Genomic DNA, 23509 nt, shown 5'->3' on the forward strand with positions numbered 1-23509 from the left:
GACAATGCTCCCTTTTTACAGGCAGTTGGTCTACATTTACAGGCAAATGAAAATGCATGTTGCATTATTGTTTCACCACGACTTTAAATGCCAAATATGTATTTGAAATGTGTAAAAATAGGCAACATGGTCATCGGACTGAGAGTCATGTGATTCTGTTTTGAATCACAGTTTCAGCAGGAGGGCTCTTTGTCCACACCCTTCAGAAAAACATAGCTCTATTCGCTGGTTAGTTAGTTAGCTAGCTAGCAGACAGTGAACACATCTGGGACATCTTCACAATACTTAAAATAATGCTGTACCCATATATATATATATATATATATATATATATATATATATATATATATATATATATATATATATATATATAGAGAGAGAGAGAGAGAGAGAGAGAGAGAGAGAGAGAGAGAGAGAGAGAGAGAGAGAGAGAGAGACACACACGTTAACTCAAAGAGACAGCTGTCCAGCGTTTTGATATGCTGTACATATCTTTCTCAAGGGAGCATGTGTTTGAATCAAAACATTGGAGGTACTTCTAAGTTTTTGATGGCATGATAACTACTTCTTATTGTTAATATTCAAATCCATGATAGGACATGTAGGACATTCACCTTTTTGTTCTTGAGCCACTCCAATGTTGCTTTGGCCTTGTGCTTGGGATCATTGTCCTGCTGAAAGGTGAATTTCCTCCCAAGCTTCAGTTTTTTAGCAGATTGAAGCAGATTCTCTTGCAGTATTTTCCTGTATTTTGCTCCATCCATTCTTCCTTCAATTGTAACAAGATGCCCAGTCCCTGCTGATGAGAAGCATCCCCACAGAATGATGCTGCCACCACTATACTTCACTGTAGGGATGGTGTGTCTTGAGGCATGGGTAGTGCTAGGTTTGCGCCACACATAGCGTTTTGAGTTTTGGCCAAAAAGCTCTATCTTGGTCTCTTCTGACCGCAAAACCGTTTCCCACATCGCAGCTGGGTCACTCTCATGCTTTCTGGCAAACTCCAGACGTGCTTTCAGATGGTACTTTTTGAGTAACAGCTTCTTTCTTGCCACCCTCCCATACAGGCCAGTGTTATGCAGAGCTTTTGATATGGTTGACTGGTGCACCATTACTCCACTCCCAGCCACTGAACTCTGTAGCTCCTTCAAAGTGATTGTTGGCCTCTCTGTGGGTTCTCTCACAAGTCTCCTTCTTGTTTGAGCGTTGAGTTTTGAGGGACAGTCTTTTCTTGGCAGTGCCTGGGTGGTGTGATGCAGCTTCCACTTCCTGATTATTGATCCAACTGTGCTCACTGGGATATCCAAACACTTGGATATTACTTTATACCCTTTCCCTAATCTATGCATTTGTATTACTTTATCTCTAACTTCTGTAGAATGCTCTTTGGTCTTCATTTTCCTTCAGATTCACAGCCTTACCAATGATCCTTCAACACTGGGGTTTTTATCCAGAAAATGTGACAGCAACTTTAATGGTTCACAGGTGGAGGCCAATGGTAAGGTAATTGTGTCCTCGTTTGGGCAATTTCTTTCATCGGTGCAAACTGGGAGCTTCCACAGCACAGGGGTTGAATACTTATGCAAGCAAGATATTTCAGTTTTTTTTTATTTTTCTTAAAAATATTTCCCAACATAAAACCAATGTCACCTTACAGTAATTGATTCTGAGTTTCAATGTTTTAAAATAAAATATCAAACAGAACGAAATTTCAATGTGCCATTTATAATTCAGTAATATGAGAGAATTGGTCAGGGGTCTGAATACTTTTGCAACGCACTGTGTGTGTGTGTGTGTGTGTGTGTGTGTGTGTGTGTGTGTGTGTGTCTATCTATATATATATATATATATATATATATATATATATTATATATATAATATATATATATATAACGATCTCGTTAAAATTTTTGTCAAAACAACAAAAGCAGAATAAAATAAACAAAAAACAGTGGTGATTTCCAAAACGTTACTTTAAAAAAAAAAAAAAAGAAGATCGCCGTGCGCGTGCCCGCAACCTATTAGCACGAGCTCGCAGAAGAGCACAGGAGGATGACCGCGGCTGCGCGGAACCAAGCTTATCCTCCCCGTGAACAAGCGGAATCGAAGGAGCTGGTTCGGGGAGCAGGGGGAAGAGCATCTACTGTGATGAGCTTGCGAGTACAAATTGGAAGAAATTATTGGAAAACAAAAATAGCGCTAGCTGTGGATTTCAAAACGTCACAGGATTGACGTGTTCCGGTTTTGTGTTTATTCTGTTTTCCACACTTGTGAGGGGAATATATATATATATATATATATATACTCTCTTCGGGTTAGGGCCGGAGCACCCGGGAGTGAGTGCCTGTCTACGGAGCTGAGGGTCTGCAGCCGCTGGCCCTACCGCATTGACAACTGAGTGAGAACGACTGGAGACGGCGGTTACAGGGCTTATTTTTTAAGTGTTTATTTTGTTTAGTTTTGTAATCCTAAATTCCACAAAGAGAGTCGTTTACATGTAAGCTTTTAACACCGTTATTGCCAATTGGGTGAAGGAGGACCTCTTGCGCCATCCACTGTCTAACCAGAGGCTTGAGTGGTTTTTATGAATAATATACAGGAATGTAATGAAAATGATATACAGTAATTGTTGTCTTTTTTTCTTTTGGTTAAAACCAAAGCATCAGTTTCAGTTAGGGTACATTTTAAATGTTTTTCTGTACTCGTTGATCTGCTATTAAGTGCCAGAGAAAAACTCAGCCGGTGTCATGAGATTATTATCTTTATTTGCATAGCTAAACATGATGTACATTTATTTATTTTATTTTTTTTAGTAATATTTGTAGTACAAACATTTATTCTAGATATATAGCTCCAGTAAATTCAAAGATCACTCGCTGGATAAATTACAAATAATAATAAACTTAATAGTAAAACACCTAGAAAATGTCATTTTTCAACTTTCGCAAGATTTTTAAGTTGGGAGGGGAAAAGAAGAAAAAACAATATGAACATGTCAACAGGGATGTAAATCCCGAAGACTTCTGGGGAATCATTGGAGAACTGGGTGATGGTGCTTTTGGAAAAGTGTACAAGGTAAGCGACATATAAAAAAAAAAAAACAGTTCACTTATTAGACCTGACCAGTTTGGTAACTCCAGTAAGAGGATGAATTATTTGTCTAAGCCATTTTAATAAATACCATTCAGCACCAGGATTGGTTGGCAGTTCAGCAGAGCCAGCTACTTACTGGTGTAGTCAAATAGCTTTTGCAGTGTACTGTCAGCTCATAAGTGACTACGTAGTTTACATGTGAAAGCTTATCTTAATTATAAAAAAAAAAAAAAAACTCATGACTGACTCGTTTTTTATTGTTCGTAGTCTATGTGGGTGGTTCTCGCATTTGCTTCCCTCTACACCATGTTGCGTCTGAGGTTAAATTCTCTGAGAATCTTTTATTCTATAAAACCTTAATCGACCCCCCTGAGTAGTCGTTACATTTAAAACAATGGATCCCTCTGCAGGACCTTTTCTTTTCTTTCTTTTCTTTTCATTGTTTAATGCTTTAGTCTACAGTAACATAGGAGGCACTGAAGTAATCCTGTAGCGCTGATACTCAATTTTCAATAGTGATTTTTGCCAGGATGTTATTGCATGTCACTTGTATTGCTGTAGTATGTACACCTAGCAATGCATTGGGGTTATTCATTTATTGAGAAGGTGGGTCAAAAGTCCCTTGCTGTTGGATGTATCATTGGGATACCACCTGCATAGCAAATGTGTTGGCCATTGGGTACCTCACTCAGGAGGTGCCACAAGGGCTAACAGTAAAATACAATTTATGTTGGCCACCCAAGGCCTCTTGCATGAACTGAAGGCAATACAAGGGGCTGAATGAGCTGTTATATCCAAATGTCATGTGAAATGTCCTCAAACATGGTGTGACCAGATCAACATGAATTATTTTTTCTTCTATTGAACTTTTTTTTATATATATAACTGTGGGCGTGTCTCGTAAGCACCACAACTTATGTCATTCACTATTAAAACTTAAGCCTGCACAGGTTTTTTTTTCTTTTTTTCTTTAAATAAGTATTATATTTCTTGTATAAGTTGGCTCTCTATTTATCCATTGATGCACAAACATAGTTTAAAACTAAATGTAGGGACACAGGCTTCTTCCCCTTGAACCTTTTTGCCTACACATAGTTAAGCTACATGTTGGCTGCAGCACTACAAGGTATGGGTGTTATCTACAAGCTTTGTTGCTGAGGAACCAGTGGTGTTTTTGTTACACTGATAACATTTTACAAGAATTGTACATATATACTCAACTTGGGAATTTTAAGGTAAAAATCCCCTGAAAGACAAAACTATGGGGGGAAATGTCTTTCAGAACAAAATCAGGAAAAGGAAATGCATGTAGTTTGCAATGCAGCTTTGTGACGCAACGCTTAACAGTTGCTGCTAATTTGCATTGGGAAAGGGAACCTTTAAGTATTTATTATCATAAGTGTTGCATTTTGCAGCATCCTGGGAATATGCAGAACCATGCTGATTTCATGTCACCTTTTGAAGTAGAGTGCTGTGGTTACATTGATTGCATGTAATTTATATGTTTTGTGTAAAACACAGGGATGTTTTTGTACCGTAGTTGATCAATGAAAGAAAGCGGAGGTGTCAGCTTGACAGCTTCAGATACTAAGCATTATATGGCTGAACAATTTGTGGTTATAACAGATACCATATTAATTGGTGAAAAACATAGAAACCACAAAGACTAATCTTCCTCACTCTGCCAATGGTGACACATCTTCAACAATTGAATCTTCTACAGGATATGTTGCTTATGGATGGTGTTTCTTGTAGATTGGAGTTGGTGTAAAAACATGATGAAAATGTTTGAGATGTTTCTATTTGTCTAAATGTTGTTTGTGCTCAAACTTAACAATTCAATGACAAGCACTGAAATAACCATTCAGCACAGATAATCCGCAATGAATAAATGATGATGATTGCAATTGCGGGTTATTTATGAACTGTGAAGGGCACTCTGAGCCCTAGTGAAAGGTAAATTTGGCTGGAGGCCTCGTCCATGGGTGCCCGTCGGCTACCTGCGAGGCCGACTGGAAAAACATGAACAGTTACATGCATCCCAGTGCCACAGATAGGAAGTGGCTATGGGCCACCTCCCCCCAAAAAAGACGAGTTCGCCAAACCATGAATGAATAATAATAAATAGTTAACGCGCTCCACAGTGGTGCCCAGCCACCTATCCCCCATATATTGAATTTAATGAAAATCGGCAGCTGTCCAGAGGTATGCACGCATTCAGACATGATCAATTGGATACCTTAACCATTTTAAATGCATTTAGAACAAAAGCATGCTCATTTTTTTTTTCTTTCTCTAGGGTCCTAACATTCTAATTGTATACCCCAGCTGAATTATCATTAAATAGACCCCCAATGGCAGCATCTTGCCAGACTTGAATCATTTTAATGTCTGCTATATTTTCTTTCTTTCTTTCTTCAATGTTGATGTCTCTGGTAAAGCAGCCTCGAAGGTATTGCCTAAACAGCAGTGTGTAATGTCTGAAGTTGAGGCAGTGATCTAAAAATAACCCTTGTGTTCTCTGTGTCTAGATTAAAAAATAACTCAAGTATATATCTTCCAATGCTTTGGGCATTTGTTGCCAAAAAGACTGTGCCTTTACGCTATTTAAATGTTTTATATTTTCTTTTTACATTTAATTTCTCCCACCTTCCTGTGTTTGTTTTACAACAAGTAAAGCTATTCCAATAATTATGCATATTGCTATCCATATAGTGTTACAAAATATGTTATGCATCACGCATAACTTTATTTCCGAATTATGTATTGCTTTATTTGATTAAAAATAGTTAATATAGTTTTTTAATCAAATAATTGTATATTGTATTTACAGTATTTTGTCAGGAGATTCAATTTGAAATACAAGTCTAAGAAATTGATTAGTTGAACTGTTTGTTACTGTTTACAACTAGATATAACGTAGTGCTGCATGTAAGGAAAACAGCATTGTAACGGTATTTGCATGAAAGGATATTACTGTTCCACTGTAAACTTGAGGGTATAAAAGCCTAATAGAGCTGATATATTGTTGGAACTATATTGTCTAAATTTTGGATGATAAAGATTATACCCTTGAAGATATTGCTGTAATGTTACAGAATTCTTACAGTTTTACTTGCTAAAATCTGGTTACAAACTGGAACAAAATTGTGGAGGACAGATTTTTTTTTTAAAATTTGTAATCTTGAATTCTTCTTTAAATATAGACAGTTTATGTATTTTTATTTTAAAATAAATTGCAGATATTCTTTAAAACAGTGAAGTGCTGTATAAAATTTATATTGAAGTGTAATCCAAGAGTAATGTGGTAACCCCATAGACATTGTGAAGATAATCAGTAATGAGTGCTAGACATTCTATTGAGGTGACCTACATTCATTGCTTATCAGCAATTGTTCAATTAAAGGCAACATGAGCTTTGTATTCAAACAAACTTATGACCTGGTAGCCCTTATTGTATAGGGCTGAAGTGGTTTTACTGCAGTTTAGCCAGATGCAAAAATGTGAAGTTTAAAATACTTACTAAAGCAAATTTTGCCTTTTTACACTTGTTCCAGGTTGTACTGTATTTGTGACTAGTGAGCAAGTGAAACTTCTAAAGATTAGATGTGAATTAGATGATTTGACCTTTCCTAATGTAGATCCCATTTCTGGAAAGTAACCTCCAACAAAACCTGTAAAAGAAGAGTTTTGTTTGGTGTTTATTTTTTTTGATGATAACGTCACAGTTACTAAAAGGCGTTGTCTTACTCACACACAGAGAATGGCATAAAGCTTTTGTAAATAGCAAGTTAGATATAGAATGAGAAAGGAACCCTCCCTTTCCTTTTAGTATGTTAAGGAGTCGGGCGTTTCAAAGTATAACTAAAAGTTAGTCTTGATTAAGTGAGGGAAGTGCTACTGCGCTGTGGTGCAGGAAATGAAACACAATGCTCATTTTTCTACGTTATTTATAGTAAGGTACAGTTCATTTAGAATGCCAATTAAGATCAATGTATAACTGAAGAATGTTTAATTCCCTTTATCGTATTTAATACATTTAATAGATTTATACCTTTACTTTTCAGCAAAGGTAGTAAAACTACTGTAAACCACCAACACTTTCCAGCACTTTCTCTTCCAGCTTCTGAGATTAAAAAAAAAAGATAAGCAAAATATGGATTTACTGTAATCCTATGTGATTTTCACAATATTGTGCATTTTTAACTATTAAACGCATCCCTCAAGTGATTTTCACAATTCTGTTAACATACTGTATGTGAACAGCAGCTGGTCCGTTTTCTAAAGACTGGTGTGTGAGCACAACTTTTTAAAAGGGGCTATATCAAAAGATACATTTCCGTCTTGTCTTGAATGTTAAAAGAAAGGAAGTCTGGCTTTACATAGCTGACAGTAGCTCTGGAAAGAACAGTTCCTTGGGGACACACGGACGATAATACAGTATTTCCCATTTTAATTGTACTAATTTTAATATTTATACATTTATATTTAATTGTAAGCTAGAGTATTTTTTTGTTTGCTGTTTTTTTTTTCTTTTTTTTTGTAAAAACAACAAAATAGTTTAAAGTGATGCAAATCTGTTCTGCCATTCTGATTTATATACAGAACACACATTGAAGAACTTCTACCGGAATTCGTGAGCCAACGAAATATGTTTTATAGTGATTGATTAAATAAGGAAAATTTGTATGTTAAAATTATCGAGGTGAAACCAATATATTATTTGATGTTTGAAATCATCTGTTCCTACAGGCCTTTCCCTACAAAAAACTAGTATTAGGGCCTCTCTAGGCCAGGTCCCTGTCAGCTAGCACAAAGATACATCTTTCTGCTAACAGTGTCAGATTCACAGTGACTGTTCTTATCCAAGGTTTAATTGAAAGTTCTTAGTTTAATCTCCAACTGTATTCATATGACTGCAGAGGCTTTTTGAATTTAAAATCTCTTTATGAAAATCTCATTTTCCCAGTAGTAGTTATTTTAACAGTGGTTGAAAATGATCCCAGCACGCAACTCTAATGGCCAATTAGGTTTGTTATATTTCAAAGCCTTCATGGGTACATAAGTTTCAAATGTGCTTTTTTTTTTTCCTGTTAACTATAGGATAAATGAGTTTTTTTATTTTGGTAGTTCGCTTACATTTGGCTTGTTGCTTTTGTTTTGTTTTTAGGCCCAGAATAAACAAACTGGGACCCTTGCTGCTGCAAAGGTGATTGATACAAAGACAGAAGAGGAGCTTGAAGACTACATGATAGAAATTGATATTCTAGCATCGTGTGACCATCAGCACATAGTTAAACTACTGGATGCCTTCTACTACGAAAGTAAACTATGGGTATGTAATTGATTTTGATCTTTAAAAAATAAATCAATAAATAAGTATACTCTCCAGGGAAGATTTAACACAAACATTTAAACAAGGAACACCTGGCCTTAATTAGGGTTGTGTAAATATACTTGTAAAGACAAAAATTGCAAATGTCTGTTTCAAGTGTTTTGAATTCACAATAATAAAGGTGTGTTGCTAGTTTTGTAGCATCCCATTACAGTAAATTGCTACTTACTGTAGAAGTTACAGGATACTTCAATATATTTTGCTTTAGTTTAGAATTTCTAGTTGCTGCATTTGCTGTACATTTGGTACTATAGTATTTTATAGCAAAGAACTTCTGTCCGTGGCACGTAGTAATTCTATCCAGTACATGGCAGGCAGCCTTTAAATGTGCAGTGTCTGATGTGACATTGGGACAAATCTTATCTGTCAACAAGGAATTTAAGTCTTCTGTCAATTCAGTCTATATTGGTCCCCTTTTGAAGTGCAATCAGTCAGCACAGTTTGTCATTTATTTTTATATTTGCCAGAGAAACTGTATTAAGGCTGCCCAAGAGGTCTTATAGTGCATAGTGAGTGCTGTCACCTGAGATCCAAAGGCATTAATAAATAAATCAGTAAATATTGAAGCCACTTGAATTGATCAGTACTGCAGATGTGGTTATACTGCATGCATTGCAGAAATGGGTCTTCAGAGGTTACATCCACTGTGTGGGTGAGAGACAACCACAACCCTTCTATCTTCCAATATATTACTGTGACAAATATTGTATTAGAAGTAACACATGCTGAGAGAGATCCCCCATTGAATTACCAGTATTGTTAGAAAAATGTGATCAGAATGTCTTTTGTTTTTTGTGTATAGTGTACACAGGGAACTATTTAGCTACTGTTTAGCTGTAGTGAAACTAGGGGTCATAACAATGAGTAGTCTATGAAAAAAAATTCTGAACACATGCTCTGTGGTACGCTAGAACAATTGGTTGATGTACTGTAAATGAAAACACATCTTATTTGTACTGTAAGCAGCAGCATTTACAGGAGACTTAAAAGCAGAATCTTATTAATCCAGCTTAAACTCTGTCCCATGGGTCTTGAAATAATAATGCTTGACATCTCACGTGTACTGTAGCAGATACTGAGGTTGTAACTTATCTCACCAATGATTTGTGAAGAGAAACTTTAATCCTAACTTGCATTGTGCTTTATGCTTCTGTGAGATTCCTCTTTTAAAACCCATTACATCGTCAGGCATACTGAGAGAAGTAAAACCTTTAAGACTGAACATGTTACTTTTAACTCGCTCACTGTTAAAACATTGATAGCTTAAAATGGACTTAAACAAGCATTCCTTTAGAAAATCTGCTTCTGAAGGAATGTTAACATTTTTCAACCATAATCCTTATTATAGAAGCCAAAGCTGCTCCTGCATTGTAAAAAGAATACATAAATGAATGTTTTCTACAGTACATAGTATTGTAGTGGCTAACCTAGTAAAAGGCATTGCAATGCAGAGTGGTGCGAGTCATTGTTCGGGAGTGAACTGGGTCGCCCCATCCTGGTCAGGAGGCAGATGAGAACTGCTGAGACTAGTCAAGCTGAACTCTGACCTACCCAATTTCAGTAGCTTGGCAAAATCATCTGTTTAAGTTTGCTTTATGAAAAGAGGCAATTAGCTTGACAGCAGGAATGAAGGATGTTGATTTCCATTCTTCCGGAGTTGGGTTATGGAGGTGAGATGACCTTGAAACTGGTGAGAAAATGGGGGCAGATAACTAAGCAGACACTCAATTAAAATAAGTAAATAAATAAATCGATAAATGTTTCAAGTTTGAAGAATTAGGCCAGTTTAGGTACTGTAGCAAGCCCTAAAGAATGTAATGACAATTAGAAATGTATTCATTGTGTTGTAGGATAACCTCTCAATTGTATCTGTTTCTTTTCAGATCCTGATCGAGTTCTGTGCAGGAGGAGCTGTTGATGCTGTAATGTTGGGTAAGCATTGCATATTCTTCTGCTTTTAGTTCATTTTATATATTGATCTTTCAGCTGGGTAACAACACACATGTGTATAGTATGACCCACAATCAGTAACCAGTTGATTATTTTTCAGTCCACAATGAGTTGCTTTTATAATTCTACATGAAAAGCTTATTTCAAATAATATGTAAATGTGACTCCCCAATGAAATCATCTTTATGTCTTATCCCTGGATTAGGTCGTGACATTTTCTTAAGTGTATGTTATTTTATTTCTCATTACAGAGTTGGAGAGGCCTCTAACAGAGCCACAGATCCGGGTGGTTTGTAAACAGACTTTGGAGGCATTGTGTTACCTCCATGATATCAAGGTCATTCACAGAGATCTAAAGGCTGGGAATATTCTTCTTTCAATAGACGGAGATATTAAACTTGGTAAGAGCACCAGAAGTTTAGTGGTACTAAAACACGAAGCAATGATTGTCAGGGTTGGTTAGTTTTTATCTGGTTTCATTATTACTTTTATTAAGTTTTCTGTTCCGGCTTCAAATGTCTTCTTTGTATTCTGCTTTCATAGATACTTCAGTATTTTTGGGTAGTTATGTGTCATTTAATTATTTTTCTTTTAGTTGTAGTTACCAAATTTTAAATAAAGGATATTAAGTTAATTGTAATTGTGTTTCAGCTGACTTCGGAGTATCTGCTAAGAATACTAAAACACTGCAGAGAAGAGACTCCTTTATTGGAACACCATATTGGTGAGCTGTTTTTGTTTTTTTCACCATGCATGACGTTTGCCTGCTAGTGTATGTGTATACTTAATCCTTTTTGTGTTCCCTCACAGGATGGCTCCAGAAGTGGTAATGTGCGAAACTTCCAAAGACAGGCCATACGATTACAAAGCTGATATTTGGTCATTAGGTGTCACATTAATTGAACTGGCAGAGATAGAACCACCTCATCATGAGCTTAATCCAATGAGAGTTTTGCTGAAAATAGCTAAGGCAGAGCCTCCTACTCTATCGCAGCCATCTAAATGGTGAGAATGTGTTTTGTATACTATTTTTAATGTTTGTTTTATTTTATTTGGTTTTTCTACACTGATAGTACACTGCGTACCATACCATAACCTAAAGTTCATAAGAATTTGTCCGAAGTGTAAAATTTATAGTGTGTTTTAGTAGGTGTTCTAACATTTTCAGGACCTCAGCAGTAACTTACTAGCACTTATTATTTTAAAGAATAAAATGATGACATAATACCTTACAAAAATATTTGTGTTACCACTTCACAGGTCTGCAGAGTTTAAGGATTTTCTTAGGAAAGCTTTAGATAAGAATTTAGACAACAGATGGAACGCCTCTCAGCTGTTACAGGTAATCATAAATATATACACACACACATATACACACACACACGGATGAAGGCTATAGTTGCACCCTAAGCCATTCTAAAAAAATAAATAAAAATGAAATTATTTTCTTGTAACTTACTAAAGCCACTCAATTTTTTGATAGATCAAAATATATATATTACAAATCAAATTGTATGCTTGAAATATTATACATTTTTTTACTAGTCATATACACTATACATTATACAAATTAACTTTTCTTAAACTGGTCCAGATTTGTATCAAAATATGCAGTTTTACATGTGAAATTTAGTTTATGAAGATTGCAATTTGTCATCTAAAGAAATTTCAGGTAATGTTAATCTCATTTAACTGTATTTATACTGGTTAACAACGTCAAGATTATTCATTGTACTTTTTTTAAACAAATTAGTTTGATATTTTAAAATTATACTGGTTGATTTTAACCCTGTAAAGCAATTTGGTTGGACAGTAGGGGTTACGTTGCATTTTAGTTTTTATTATTGTATTCTGTTTCCAAAATGGTCATCGTATCTGGGATTGTTTAAGAGTTTTTTATAAGTAAACATCATATTCTAGTTTTTTTTTCTTTCTTTTGAAGCATCCCTTTGTGACGAGTGTTGTTGACAACAAGCCACTTCGAGAGCTGATAGCGGAGGCTAAAGCAGAGGTGACAGAAGAGATTGAGGAGGCTAAAGAAGAGGAGGAGGATGAAGAACACGATCCACAGCTAGTAAGTGCAACAATTGGAACTCATATTTCTTATGAATCATATTTGGCTTGCTTACGGTTTAAATATTTTACAAAAATGTAGGTAGATGACAGTAGATTTTATTGTCGTTTTTGTTTCATCAAAACATCAGTCAACATCGATGTGTTAACCTTTTGTCTGATTTGGCTATCCTTGAGATAGATTATAAAAATTTACTTTTTTTTTGTAATTTGTTGTTACAGATCTCTCTCTCTGTTTTTTTGTGTCTTTTTTCTTTTTTGTTGTCTTTTTTTTATATAGCTTGTGCCTGGACACAAGCGCGCACCATCAGATGCCAGCATTGCAAGTTCAGAGGACGAGAAGCTCTCGCAGTCTGCTTCAATTCTGGAGTCTGTGTCTGAGAAAATTGAGCCTGACCGTACTGAGGACAAAGTCAGTGACAAACTCTCAGATGAGGGTATAGGCACCAGTGAAACTGATAAGACGGAGGATGAAAAATTGAATGAGAACAACATTTCAGACACCAGTATTGAAGATATTAGCAGGGAAGAGCTCCTGGTTGAGGCAGAAGAGATGGCAACTGCTGAAGGAAAAGAAGAGCTTATTGCTAAGCTACCCAGTGCTTCACAGGAAGAAACAGCTGAGATGAACTCTGTGGCAGATACTGAAGAGGAGACCAAACAAAACGAAGAAGAGAAAACAACTGAGGTAAAGCAAGTACCAAAAATCACAACTGAAGAAGAAAAAGACATTTCAGAACCTAAAGAAGATGTCAAAGGTGAAAAAGACATTTCAGAACCTAAAGAAGCTGACAAAGGTGAAAATAGTCAGAAAGATGCAGATTCAGAAGGAATTAAAGCAGGATGTGTGGAAAAACCTACGGTAAAACTAGCACAAGAAGCTACGGAAAATGAAAATAAGGATCTTGAGGAAGAGGGCTGTAAAGCCATTGATGAGAATGCAGAGATAGATATAAATAAAGGAGAAACACCACAAGAAGTAAGCCCTGAGATGGGGCAAGTGACAGATGAGAGTTGCACTGAACAGGTGGAAAAAGACAAGGTTAGCAACAATGAACATCCTCGGGAGCCTTCTGTGGATGCAACACCTGAGCAAGCTCTCAAAGAGGCGGTTGATGAGGTAGACAAAGAAATCCAAAGTATTACAGCTGTACAAAATGAAACAACAGAAATCCCAGAGAGCACAGTAGCAGTAGCTTCCAGTATCAGTGATGACAGAGAAAAGGACGAAGGAGACAAGGGAGCCGTCCCAGAGGAAGCAAAGCCAGCAGCCATTCCCAGTGTCGACGAAGTTAAGGCCAGTGCAGAAAGCCCTGAGAAAACGAAAACTCCAAAGCAGCTGGAGCCTGAGAAACTCAAAGAAAAGGATAAAGATTCAGACTCCGGCAGAAGTTCTGCTGCTGATAATAACAATGTTGATCTGAACTTGTCCATCTCAAGCTTTCTAACCAAAAACAAGGAGGGATCCATTTCTGTTCAGGTAAGAAGCATTGTGTGTATTTAAAACGTTGTAAACTTTAAAAGAAGCAACATTTAACATTTTAATGATTGCAAGTATACCACGATAAACCCTTAAGTTTTTGTTGAATAAACAAATATATATTAAATTTTAGGAAACCAGAAGACAGAAGAAAACGTTGAAGAAGACACGTAAATTTATGGTTGATGGGGTAGAAGTCAGTGTGACAACATCAAAAATAGTCACCGATAATGATACAAAGAGTGAAGAAATGAGATTTTTAAGGTATGACGCAACATTCATATGAGACGATATGAATGTAGCCCAATAAATACTACTTTTTGGGACGCAGAGTAGATGTAAAATCATTATTGTCTCTTACTAGTAATAACCAATACTTTGGTTAAGTTGCCAGCTCTTTCCAGAACTGTGTTGCCTTGTATCCTTGTCTTTAAAGATTCACTGTAATAAATAAATAGTAATACTTTGTGGTTAACTCCTGTAACCCACGTACAGCCCATTTTCAGAAAATGTAATTAACGGTTGTGATACAAACTGTGAATTACAACTAAATGACAGCAGTGCATAACACAGACAGGTGTATATTAGGTACATTGTATTTTGCAGTCTGTTGCCTGGTGTCATTTATATGTTAGAATGTATTGACAATAGAACACTAATTTTATACTTCTGAAAACATATCAATAAAAAGAAATATGTCTTCTATAGCTTTCTGTTTATTTTATTTTATTTGTTTCACCATAGACGTCAGGAGTTGCGAGAGCTGAGATTGCTTCAGAAAGAAGAACAGAAGGCCCAACAACAGCTGAGCAACAAACTGCAGCAGCAGCGTGAGCAGATATTCCGGCGCTTTGAACAGGAGATGACGGTGAGCACTTAAACTTGACAGTGTGGAATTGTATTGAAACTTGATAACGTTCAAGAATCCGAGTCAGTATTTATAATTGTAAATTGTTGAGCTTAATAGGTGATTCTATATATGAGCCAAGCCCCTTCTGGTCTCCTAGCAGACAAACAAACACAAGTATTTGCTTTTGTTATAACAGGTATTATTTTCCTATTTTGACAGAGTAAGAAACGTCAGTATGATCAGGAAATCGAAAACCTAGAGAAACAACAGAAACAGACGATTGAGCGACTGGAACAAGATCATACAAATCGACTGCGAGATGAAGCAAAACGCATCAAAGCAGAGCAAGAGAAGGAACTGTCCAAATTCCAGAACATGCTGAAAAACCGCAAAAAGGAGGTAAAAATTAGGCAGATCAGACTTCATTAATGCTTCATATGTAAAGCATGTGCATAAAATGAAAGACATTATTCCATGCTTGTTGCAATGTGGGTAAGTCTGGTGGTCTAGCAGTGGTGGTGGCTGTGGTGCTCTCTGGTGTTGGTGGCCTGTTTTTTATGCATATTTTTTCTCAAGCTACTTGATGTTACCATAACATTTTATGGCAGTTTTCAGAAGAATACTAAATGTTTTAATATTAATCTTACCACCCTATAGTAAAACATTTGTGTTTTTAGCTGTCTTTGTAGATTAGTGATTACATTTTCTATGCCATTTCCTTTTTCGTCCATCATAGAATTAAACCAGTGTAACTTTATTTCCTTGTTTTTTTATATATATATATATATATATATTAATAACACATAACTTGCTGTGTAACAAGATTGCAAGTTCTGCTGTAGGTCTTTAACGTTTGTCAGAATATCCATTTGTAAACACCTCCTATCCATCCGTTTTCAGTGGAAAACCAGCCCAAGTAAATATTCAGTATTCTTAACATGCAGGTCTTCATACTGCTTTATTAATCTTGGTGATCATACAGTACTTGTCCTCATTTCAAGCTTTTCTTATTTTTCTTCCCAAGAGTAAGTTGGTAGGCTTACCAAAATACAAAATTATATTTACATGGCTCTTTAAGTTTAATTTCTGTTATAGATTTTTTTGTGTTTACATCCTTGCACTTCCACATAGTAGCCACACATAGCTTCTGTTCAGGTAACAACTTGTTTTATTTCTAACCTTTGATAAAACATTAGGGCATCTAAACAATCACACACAACTTGAAAAAGCCAGTACAACATGTACACTCACCTACCATCTTACCCTTTTAAGTGCAATAAAATGATGCATTGAAAGTCCTCTGCATGTTCTTCTCTTGGGCACTAGCATTCTCACCTCTCAGGTTCGCCATGGCTTCTAGCTGTTCTAAATGTTGTGGGTTACACAACATTGAATGTTTTACTGAGCTGGTCTAATCAGTTTCATGCCTGGCTAAATGTCATTACAGTTTTGTCGGTGTCTTAAGTACCATTTTCTGCTTTTTGGTTATGGCTCAAAATGCTTTAAGCAGAAAGTGGAAGCATTGGTATTATGCAGCACAGTGATTTTTTTAAGTTTACCAGTGTGTCAGTTCTCAGCAGTAATAACATTTTCAGAATGAAAAATATCTCTATGTAATGTACTTTTTAAAAATTGTTTTACTATTTGTTAAATACACATTTCTGTTTTTGAAAATTAAAGTTAACTTGTAAATTATTTAACAAAGAAATATGTATTATGAAGTTTATTTAAAACTTTACAAGTTCATTTAATTTGTTGTTTTCTAGTACAGGTTGATCTTGGATGGTTTGTTATACTTAATGTTATAAAAATTGTTATATCATATTGATTTTGCTAATACTAATTTGTGTGTGTGCTTGTGTGTGAGTTGTTTTGGGTGATGGGTTCTAACTTGCAGTGGTGATGTAGTTTTTTTGGTTTGCTCTGTGGTTTGAAAGTGAACTTGCGGTGTATTATTGCTTGATTAATTTGAGCTTTATATTCTTTTCCTGTAGTGCACACATCATTTTCTTACTCAGTCAATGTTTTTTGGGGTTCATAATTGCTGGGATACATTGGCTTCCTCACTACAAAGGTTTAGTGATCTATGCAAATATAGCAGAGAGGCTATTTATTCAACAGGGTCACATGTCAAATTGGACTGCTTTTAAAATTTGGCACAAGCCAAATGTTACCTATTTTTCCTTGCATGTGAAGTGGTTTTAAATGGCTCCAAGGGAACTAACCAGTAAGCCAGCAGCTTTCAGGGACTCCTGTTACATTCATCTCAACTGTCTATTCATTTTGGACAGTAATGATGAATGTAACAATTATAATGTAAATGTAAAAAAAAAAAAAAAAACCCTATTCATACATTCATTTGCATGCTGTAGTAATAGAACAATTGATTTACAGCATGTGTCTTTACAGCTTGTTAACATAACCCTTGCAATTGCTGTGACAATTACAAAGCATTGTCCGTCCGCCCCGTCCCCTCCCCCCCCATCTGCATGATTTAACTGTAGGTAAAAAATGAAGTGGAAAATGCACCCAAAGAGCAGAGAAAAGAGCTCATGAAACACTTAAGAACAACTAGAAAGATTCCAGGATGCTCAGGTAACTGCAGTCACCCTCGCACAACAACCAAAAAAATAAAGGGATCCAACTTTGAGCAACAAAAACATCTTCTGCGCTGTACATTCCTTTCCTTCTTCATTTAATCTGGGCAGTATAATAGAAACTTCAGAAGCTGGTAACACTACAGTGGCTTGCAGTGTCTGGCGAGTGAGTATGCGTTGGTGTGCTGGTGGTTTGTGTGAGTCTGCTGCTCATGTCCCTTGTTGCTCACATGGGAAGTGCATTCTATTTTAATCCACAGGGTGTCGCCCAGGTTATGATACAGTCTTTTCAGTTGTCCTCATGTACACTCTTCAACGCTCAGATGCAGGATGTAAGTTTCCCTTCCCTGTTAAACCTTTTGTTTCACTTTTGGGTGCCTTACTTTTTTTTCGTTAGTTGTAGGAGTTTGGATTAAATACTGATATATTTGCACCGCTTGCATCTGAAAAGATGCCTTTCTCTGTTTGGGGTTCAGTGTGTTTTGGTTACAAAATCTTAAAAAAATGATGGTTTTACATGAACATCTACTGCTATATAATAGCTGAATGTGACATGCTTATGAGTTTTTTTTATAAACTATTGTATACTGTACTGGTTCAATGGCTGTAGTACATGAGATATACGGGTGTTTTGTTGTGTGCACATGCAAGCACTGCATCTTCTGTATTCTGTTTTGTAGTGCTTTCATTTGTGGGTGGCATGGGAGTAAGCCTATTGGTTTTTTTTAATTACATTTTCTGCATACAAAAACATGCGACATTATAAACAAGTTAAGCAGTCTATATTGAAGGTTTGGAGTAACATAAGTCTTTAAGCTTGTTTATTGCCATCTAGGACATTTACTTCTCAAAGAAATGTGTGTGCATTTTCTTAACAGGTTAGTTTTGTATTGCTAGCAGTACCCAGCGGTGCACTAGATGGAGCTGTCTCTTTCATACTGTATTATACATCTACAGTATGATGGGCAGCTAGAACAAAGGAGCAGCTCAAGAAGGCGGTGGGGGGTGGACACAAATTAAAATCAGTATAGCTGCAAATGATTGCAAACATGTTACAAGTGTCCTGTACATGGGTGTGGACTACTGTTTTCAAACAGTACCACTACCAAGCCTATTAATTGTTTCTTAATTTTAGTTGTGCTTATTAAAAACCATAGGAAATCACAATGTTTCTTTTTTTTATTTGCATTTCAGCTAACTAAAAAAATAAAATAACTTGAATTGTTTTTCTGTGGTGTGATATTGTGTCACTAAGTTCAATTTGTTTTCCACCTCCTGTGTGATCATTTCGGCTGTCCTATTTAATCTTTTATTCACTTCAATCGGAGACTCAGCTTTTGTTTCTCTGGTTTCTGACAGGAACAGGAGTTTTTGCAGAAACAGCAACAGGAACTGGATTCAGCCCTGAAGAAAATCATACAGCAACACAAGCTTGAGATTGCCACCATTGAGCGTGACTGCTTGAACCACAAACAGCAGCTTATGAGAGGTGAGGTTTGCAGGGAGACCGAAGGCCAATATTATTTTGTATCCATCCTATCACTGTTCATTGATGTAAACAAACTGAGCTAGATGCAGCAAAGTTATTGTATGCAGTTATCTGGCTATATCTAATGGTTCTGTTTTTTTGTCTTGAATATCCAGCAAGAGAAGCAGCAATATGGGAGCTGGAAGAGCGCCATCTGCAGGAGAAACATCAGCTCCTGAAACAGCAGCTGAAAGACCAATACTTTATGCAGAGACACCAGCTGCTAAAGAGGCATGAAAAGGTTGGAAAATTAGATAAGGCTGTTATAAAACTGAATTTAGTCCGGCAAAAAAATGTTGTGTTTTTATTCATTGCATTTAAGGGCAGTACATATAAACTACCCTTATCTGCATTTTTCAGTTTGTCAACTTTTTGTTTATATAATAAGACATAACTACAATAGCTGTCTGGAATTAAACAAAGTCTTGCTTCTTTCTTTCTTTAATTTTGTTTTTAGGAAATGGAGCAGATGCAGAGGTATAACCAACGATTGATTGAGGACCTAAAGAGCAGGCAGACTCAAGAAAGAGGCAGGCTGCCAAAAATCCAGCGCAGTGAAGCCAAGACCCGCATGGCCATGTTCAAGAAGAGCCTTCGAATCACATCATCTGGATCGCCAGAGCAGGACAGGGAGAAAATCAAACAGGTAGCTGATCATTTAATACACATTTAAACATGTCAAATTGTCTTGTCGCTTTTTACATTTACAAAATATTTCTGAATCTAGTGGCTAAGTAAACTAAATGTGGCGCTTCTTGATCCGTCATTTTGTTTCTGTCTAAAAGTTCGCTACTCAGGAGGAGAAGAGGCTGAAGAATGAGAGGCTGCAGCAGCATCAGAAACATGAGAACCAGATGAGGGATTTACAGCTACAATGTGACACTAATATTAGAGAATTGCAGCAGCTGCAGGTAACATATACAGCTCTGTGGGGAAAAAAGAGGGGGGGACCAAAATATTACGTCAAGTGGGGGTGTTCAGTGGGTTAAGAACTGTATTCCCAATGTCCTGTTTGTGCCCAAGAAGTGAAAGCATTTGGAATTGCTCTGTGTATTTTTCAGAATGAGAAGTGCCATCTGCTGATTGAACATGAAACACAGAAGCTTAAAGAACTTGATGAGGAGCACAGTCAGGAGCTGAAAGACTGGAGAGAGAAGCTCCGTCCAAGGAAGAAGGTAATAAAACCACTGTAATTCATGTTCAGTTAAGTGTACATAAGAAAGGGAAAATTAATACATGTGGTCCATTATTGTTTTTAGTATAAACCTGTGTGTGTGGTTCTAGATTAACTGATTTTTAAGCATTTATACAATTTTTTCATAGGCTTTGGAAGAAGAATTTGCAAGAAAGCTACAAGAACAAGAAGTGTTTTTCAAGATGAGTGGAGAGTCGGAATGCCTTAACCCTTCAGCACAAAGCCGGATTTCTAAATTCTACCCCATTCCCAGCCTGCACTCCACATGATCACCAAAAACAGGAGCTGACATAATATTATAACCTACTGGAGCATCCCTTAAAACAAAGAAGACTGATGGTAACATCATGGAACCTCTGCTTCTCCATGGATGACAATCAGCCTAATTATCTGAACGCTTGAATTAAATGTCTAGTATTTCTGGAATAAGCTGAAATGACCACAGAAATTGAAGTTTTGTATTTAAGTCTGAGCTGGCACAGGTTTTAAGTAAATCATTTTATTTCCCCCTCTTTCAATTACTCTACCAACCATTAAAGTTCATTTGAATTAGAAAAGGCTATGTTACATAGTAGGGTTTTAAAGTCCTTTAAAAATAGACACAATTAGCAAATTTGAAAATACAACAAATGGTACAAAGCAAACTATACTGAAACTAAATTAAATGCATAATGAATAACCAACTCAGGCAGTGTACCATTTAATAATACTTTAATATACACCTACAGTATTTCATGTGCTGCTTTTGTTTGTCTTCTTAAAAAAAGAAGAAACCGGTGCCTAAGACAATTTGATTCAAATGAGCTGGCTTTTTATAGAGCCTAATTTAATTTGTTGATTTGTCCTTTTATGTTCTTTAAACAAAAAGTAGCTGGAAATGTGTAAAAAAAAAAAAAAAAAAAAAGTGTATGTACAGTGTGCAGTAAGGTGCTTGACTTCATTTTAGTCTTACAGGTAGGCTACGTTTCCAGTCCTCCTTTTAAACAAATTGAACTTTTGAAAAACTATGAAGTGTATAATCTTGAAGTATGGCTTTTCTTTACAAAAAAATATATAACTATTATGCTGTTTTATAATAATACATAAACACTCCTGATAGTGGAAAAGACGCAAAATAAAATGTGTACATGCACATTGTGTGCGTGAGTATAAAAGTATTGCTAATTGTATATAGCACTAACTTTTTTATAAGATTTATTTATTTTTTACTTTGTTTCCATGAAAGTACTTGCATGGCAATTTTTTTCTTTAGTTTGGCTAAGAAAAAAAAAATCTATATGTAATTGCATGTCTTGATATATAAGTTGTTACAGTTATATCAGACACTAGGAGAAAATGTACAGTAAAACTGTATGTATCTGTGTTTGCAGACCTAGAAGGTTTTTCCACCATTTAAATATCATCTTTTAGTCATATCATGAGTGTTTCAAATAACGTAAGCATATGCAGTATGAATCATATTTTGTAACTAACTTTTGTGGACTGTTCTAACAAATATAGCTCCCCACCCCCCCAAATTTAATTGCTCTCAAGTTTTTACCTGGGATTTATTGATTCAATCGCAAAATTGCTTTGTCTCAAGGGTTGACTTTCTCTCATGAGTGTGTTTTTTTTTTTTTTTTTTTTTAGAAAAATGCTGTTCAGCATTAATAATTTACACATGCAAGCAGTGTGTAGAGAATTTTCAAAATTCAGATTGAACGGGTGGGGGCATGCATGTTTTTAGGTTATCATTTGTACTTTTGCTTAAATTACTTTTAATAAATTACTTGTAATTACTATTTGTATTATTATAGCGATTGTACTAGTTATTAGCCTTACTAAAAAGTTGTGTTTTACTGACTGTAACTTCAAATAGCGCTAAATCATTATCCTGAGTGCATTACACAAATATAAGTTACAATTTGGGAATAATGAGGTCATTGCCTTGCCTTTCTCTTGTCTTTACGTGTGTGTGTGTTTATCATGAATTAATGCACAGTGTGATCAGAATTTTTCAGGTGGGAATTAAAATAATTTGCTAGGTCAGTGAATGCTTGTGTTTCTAGATTTCTGTAGAGAATTCAGCATCTTGTACATTTTGGATATGCACAGCAATTGTACTTCAGGGCCATTGTTCTCCCTGGAGTGTTCTTTTGTATTGGTCCCCACTAGCTTTTTACCAAGGGTGTACTCTGATTTTACTTTTCTAGTTGCCTTTATGGGATAGGGTGGTGGGTTGGTGTACAAGTTGTAACGGATTGTACCTCTTAATGTACAAACCAACCAATGCTTGTTTAAGGAAAGCACAAATTTTGTATGACAGTTATGATCCTGTTTCTGCGACGGATAAATGTTCACTGGTGGTTTTGTTTAATCATATTAAAGTGATGTAAAACAAACTGCTTGAAGCCGATGTTAATTTAGATTGCTTAAAAGGCTGGAACAAATATACAGGGTGATTGGAAAGTAAGTTTATAACATGAGATCTGGTTTGTTGATGTGGTAAACGTTCTAATCGCCCTGTATATACCGCTTTCTGTTTCAGAATGTAAGTTAGTCATCTTAGTTAATGACCTAAAAATGAAGAGTGCCGTACAGATAAATATTTTGTTTTTTAATTCCTGACTGATGGATTTGCTCTGCAACCATGGGGATTATATATTGCATGGAAAGTCTTTGAAATTAAGTTGAAGATATGTTCTATAATTTGAATTTAAATGTGTGTGTGTTCTGCTGGTTGAGAATGATAATTATATGAAGGCTTTGCAAAACTTAGTGTTTTGCCGAGTGTCAACGACTTTCAATCTAAATGCATTTTGAGAGCAAATGATTTATAATGAGTTGAATGCTTCTGTAGACTGTTGGCACACTTTTGCTGTAAATAAATGTTTACTGTATTTTGTTTTTTTCTTAAATAAAAAAAAAGTGCTAAAGGTTTTGCTAGAGATTACAGTATATTAGCTCATCTGGGGGCTATTGAGTGGTGCATCCAGTAAAGGCATTCCATGTGGAGTGCAGGATGTGCCCTACAGCCTAAAGATCGCAGGTTTGAGTCCGGGCTGTCACAGCCGACCGTGACCGGGTGTTCCCAGGGGTTGGCGCACAAATTAGCCGAGCGCTGCCCGGGTTAGGGAGGGCTTAGGTCGGCAGGGGAATCCACGGCAAACCGCGCATCAGCAACCCGTGGCCGATAGAGTGCCTGTGGTTCTGCAGTGGAGCCGCCAGATCTGTGTTGTCCTCCGGCACTATAGGTCTGGTGGCCTTGCTGTGGAAACGCGGTGTGAAAAATTGATTGGCAGGAGCACATTTTGGAGGACGCGTGAGCCGAGGATACAGATAATGATTGGGCACACTAAATTGGGGCAA

General features: G+C 36.3%; 1 protein-coding gene across 2 annotated transcripts; it reads left to right on the plus strand.

Moving 5' to 3' along the window:
* Window positions 1-2079: 2079 nt before the first annotated feature.
* Window positions 2080-22542, plus strand: LOC121321721 (STE20-like serine/threonine-protein kinase). Of its 2 annotated transcripts, XM_041260807.1 has the most exons (19): window positions 2080-3075; window positions 8264-8428; window positions 10372-10420; window positions 10690-10839; window positions 11090-11162; window positions 11249-11443; window positions 11699-11780; window positions 12381-12512; window positions 12792-13991; window positions 14125-14255; window positions 14736-14859; window positions 15061-15240; window positions 17699-17770; window positions 18798-18927; window positions 19083-19207; window positions 19424-19612; window positions 19752-19877; window positions 20028-20141; window positions 20290-22542. In XM_041260807.1, exons 1-19 carry the CDS (start codon window positions 2926-2928, stop codon window positions 20428-20430), a joined length of 3528 nt encoding a protein of 1175 aa, XP_041116741.1. In that variant the 5' UTR covers window positions 2080-2925; the 3' UTR covers window positions 20431-22542. The 2 variants fall into 2 exon arrangements, with proteins under 2 accessions (XP_041116741.1, XP_041116742.1); XM_041260808.1 differs by lacking the exon at window positions 17699-17770.
* Window positions 22543-23509: the final 967 nt, after the last annotated feature.

Source organism: Polyodon spathula, chromosome 10 (assembly GCF_017654505.1).
Source record: "Polyodon spathula isolate WHYD16114869_AA chromosome 10, ASM1765450v1, whole genome shotgun sequence".
In the NCBI taxonomy this organism is placed as follows: domain Eukaryota; kingdom Metazoa; phylum Chordata; class Actinopteri; order Acipenseriformes; family Polyodontidae; genus Polyodon; species Polyodon spathula.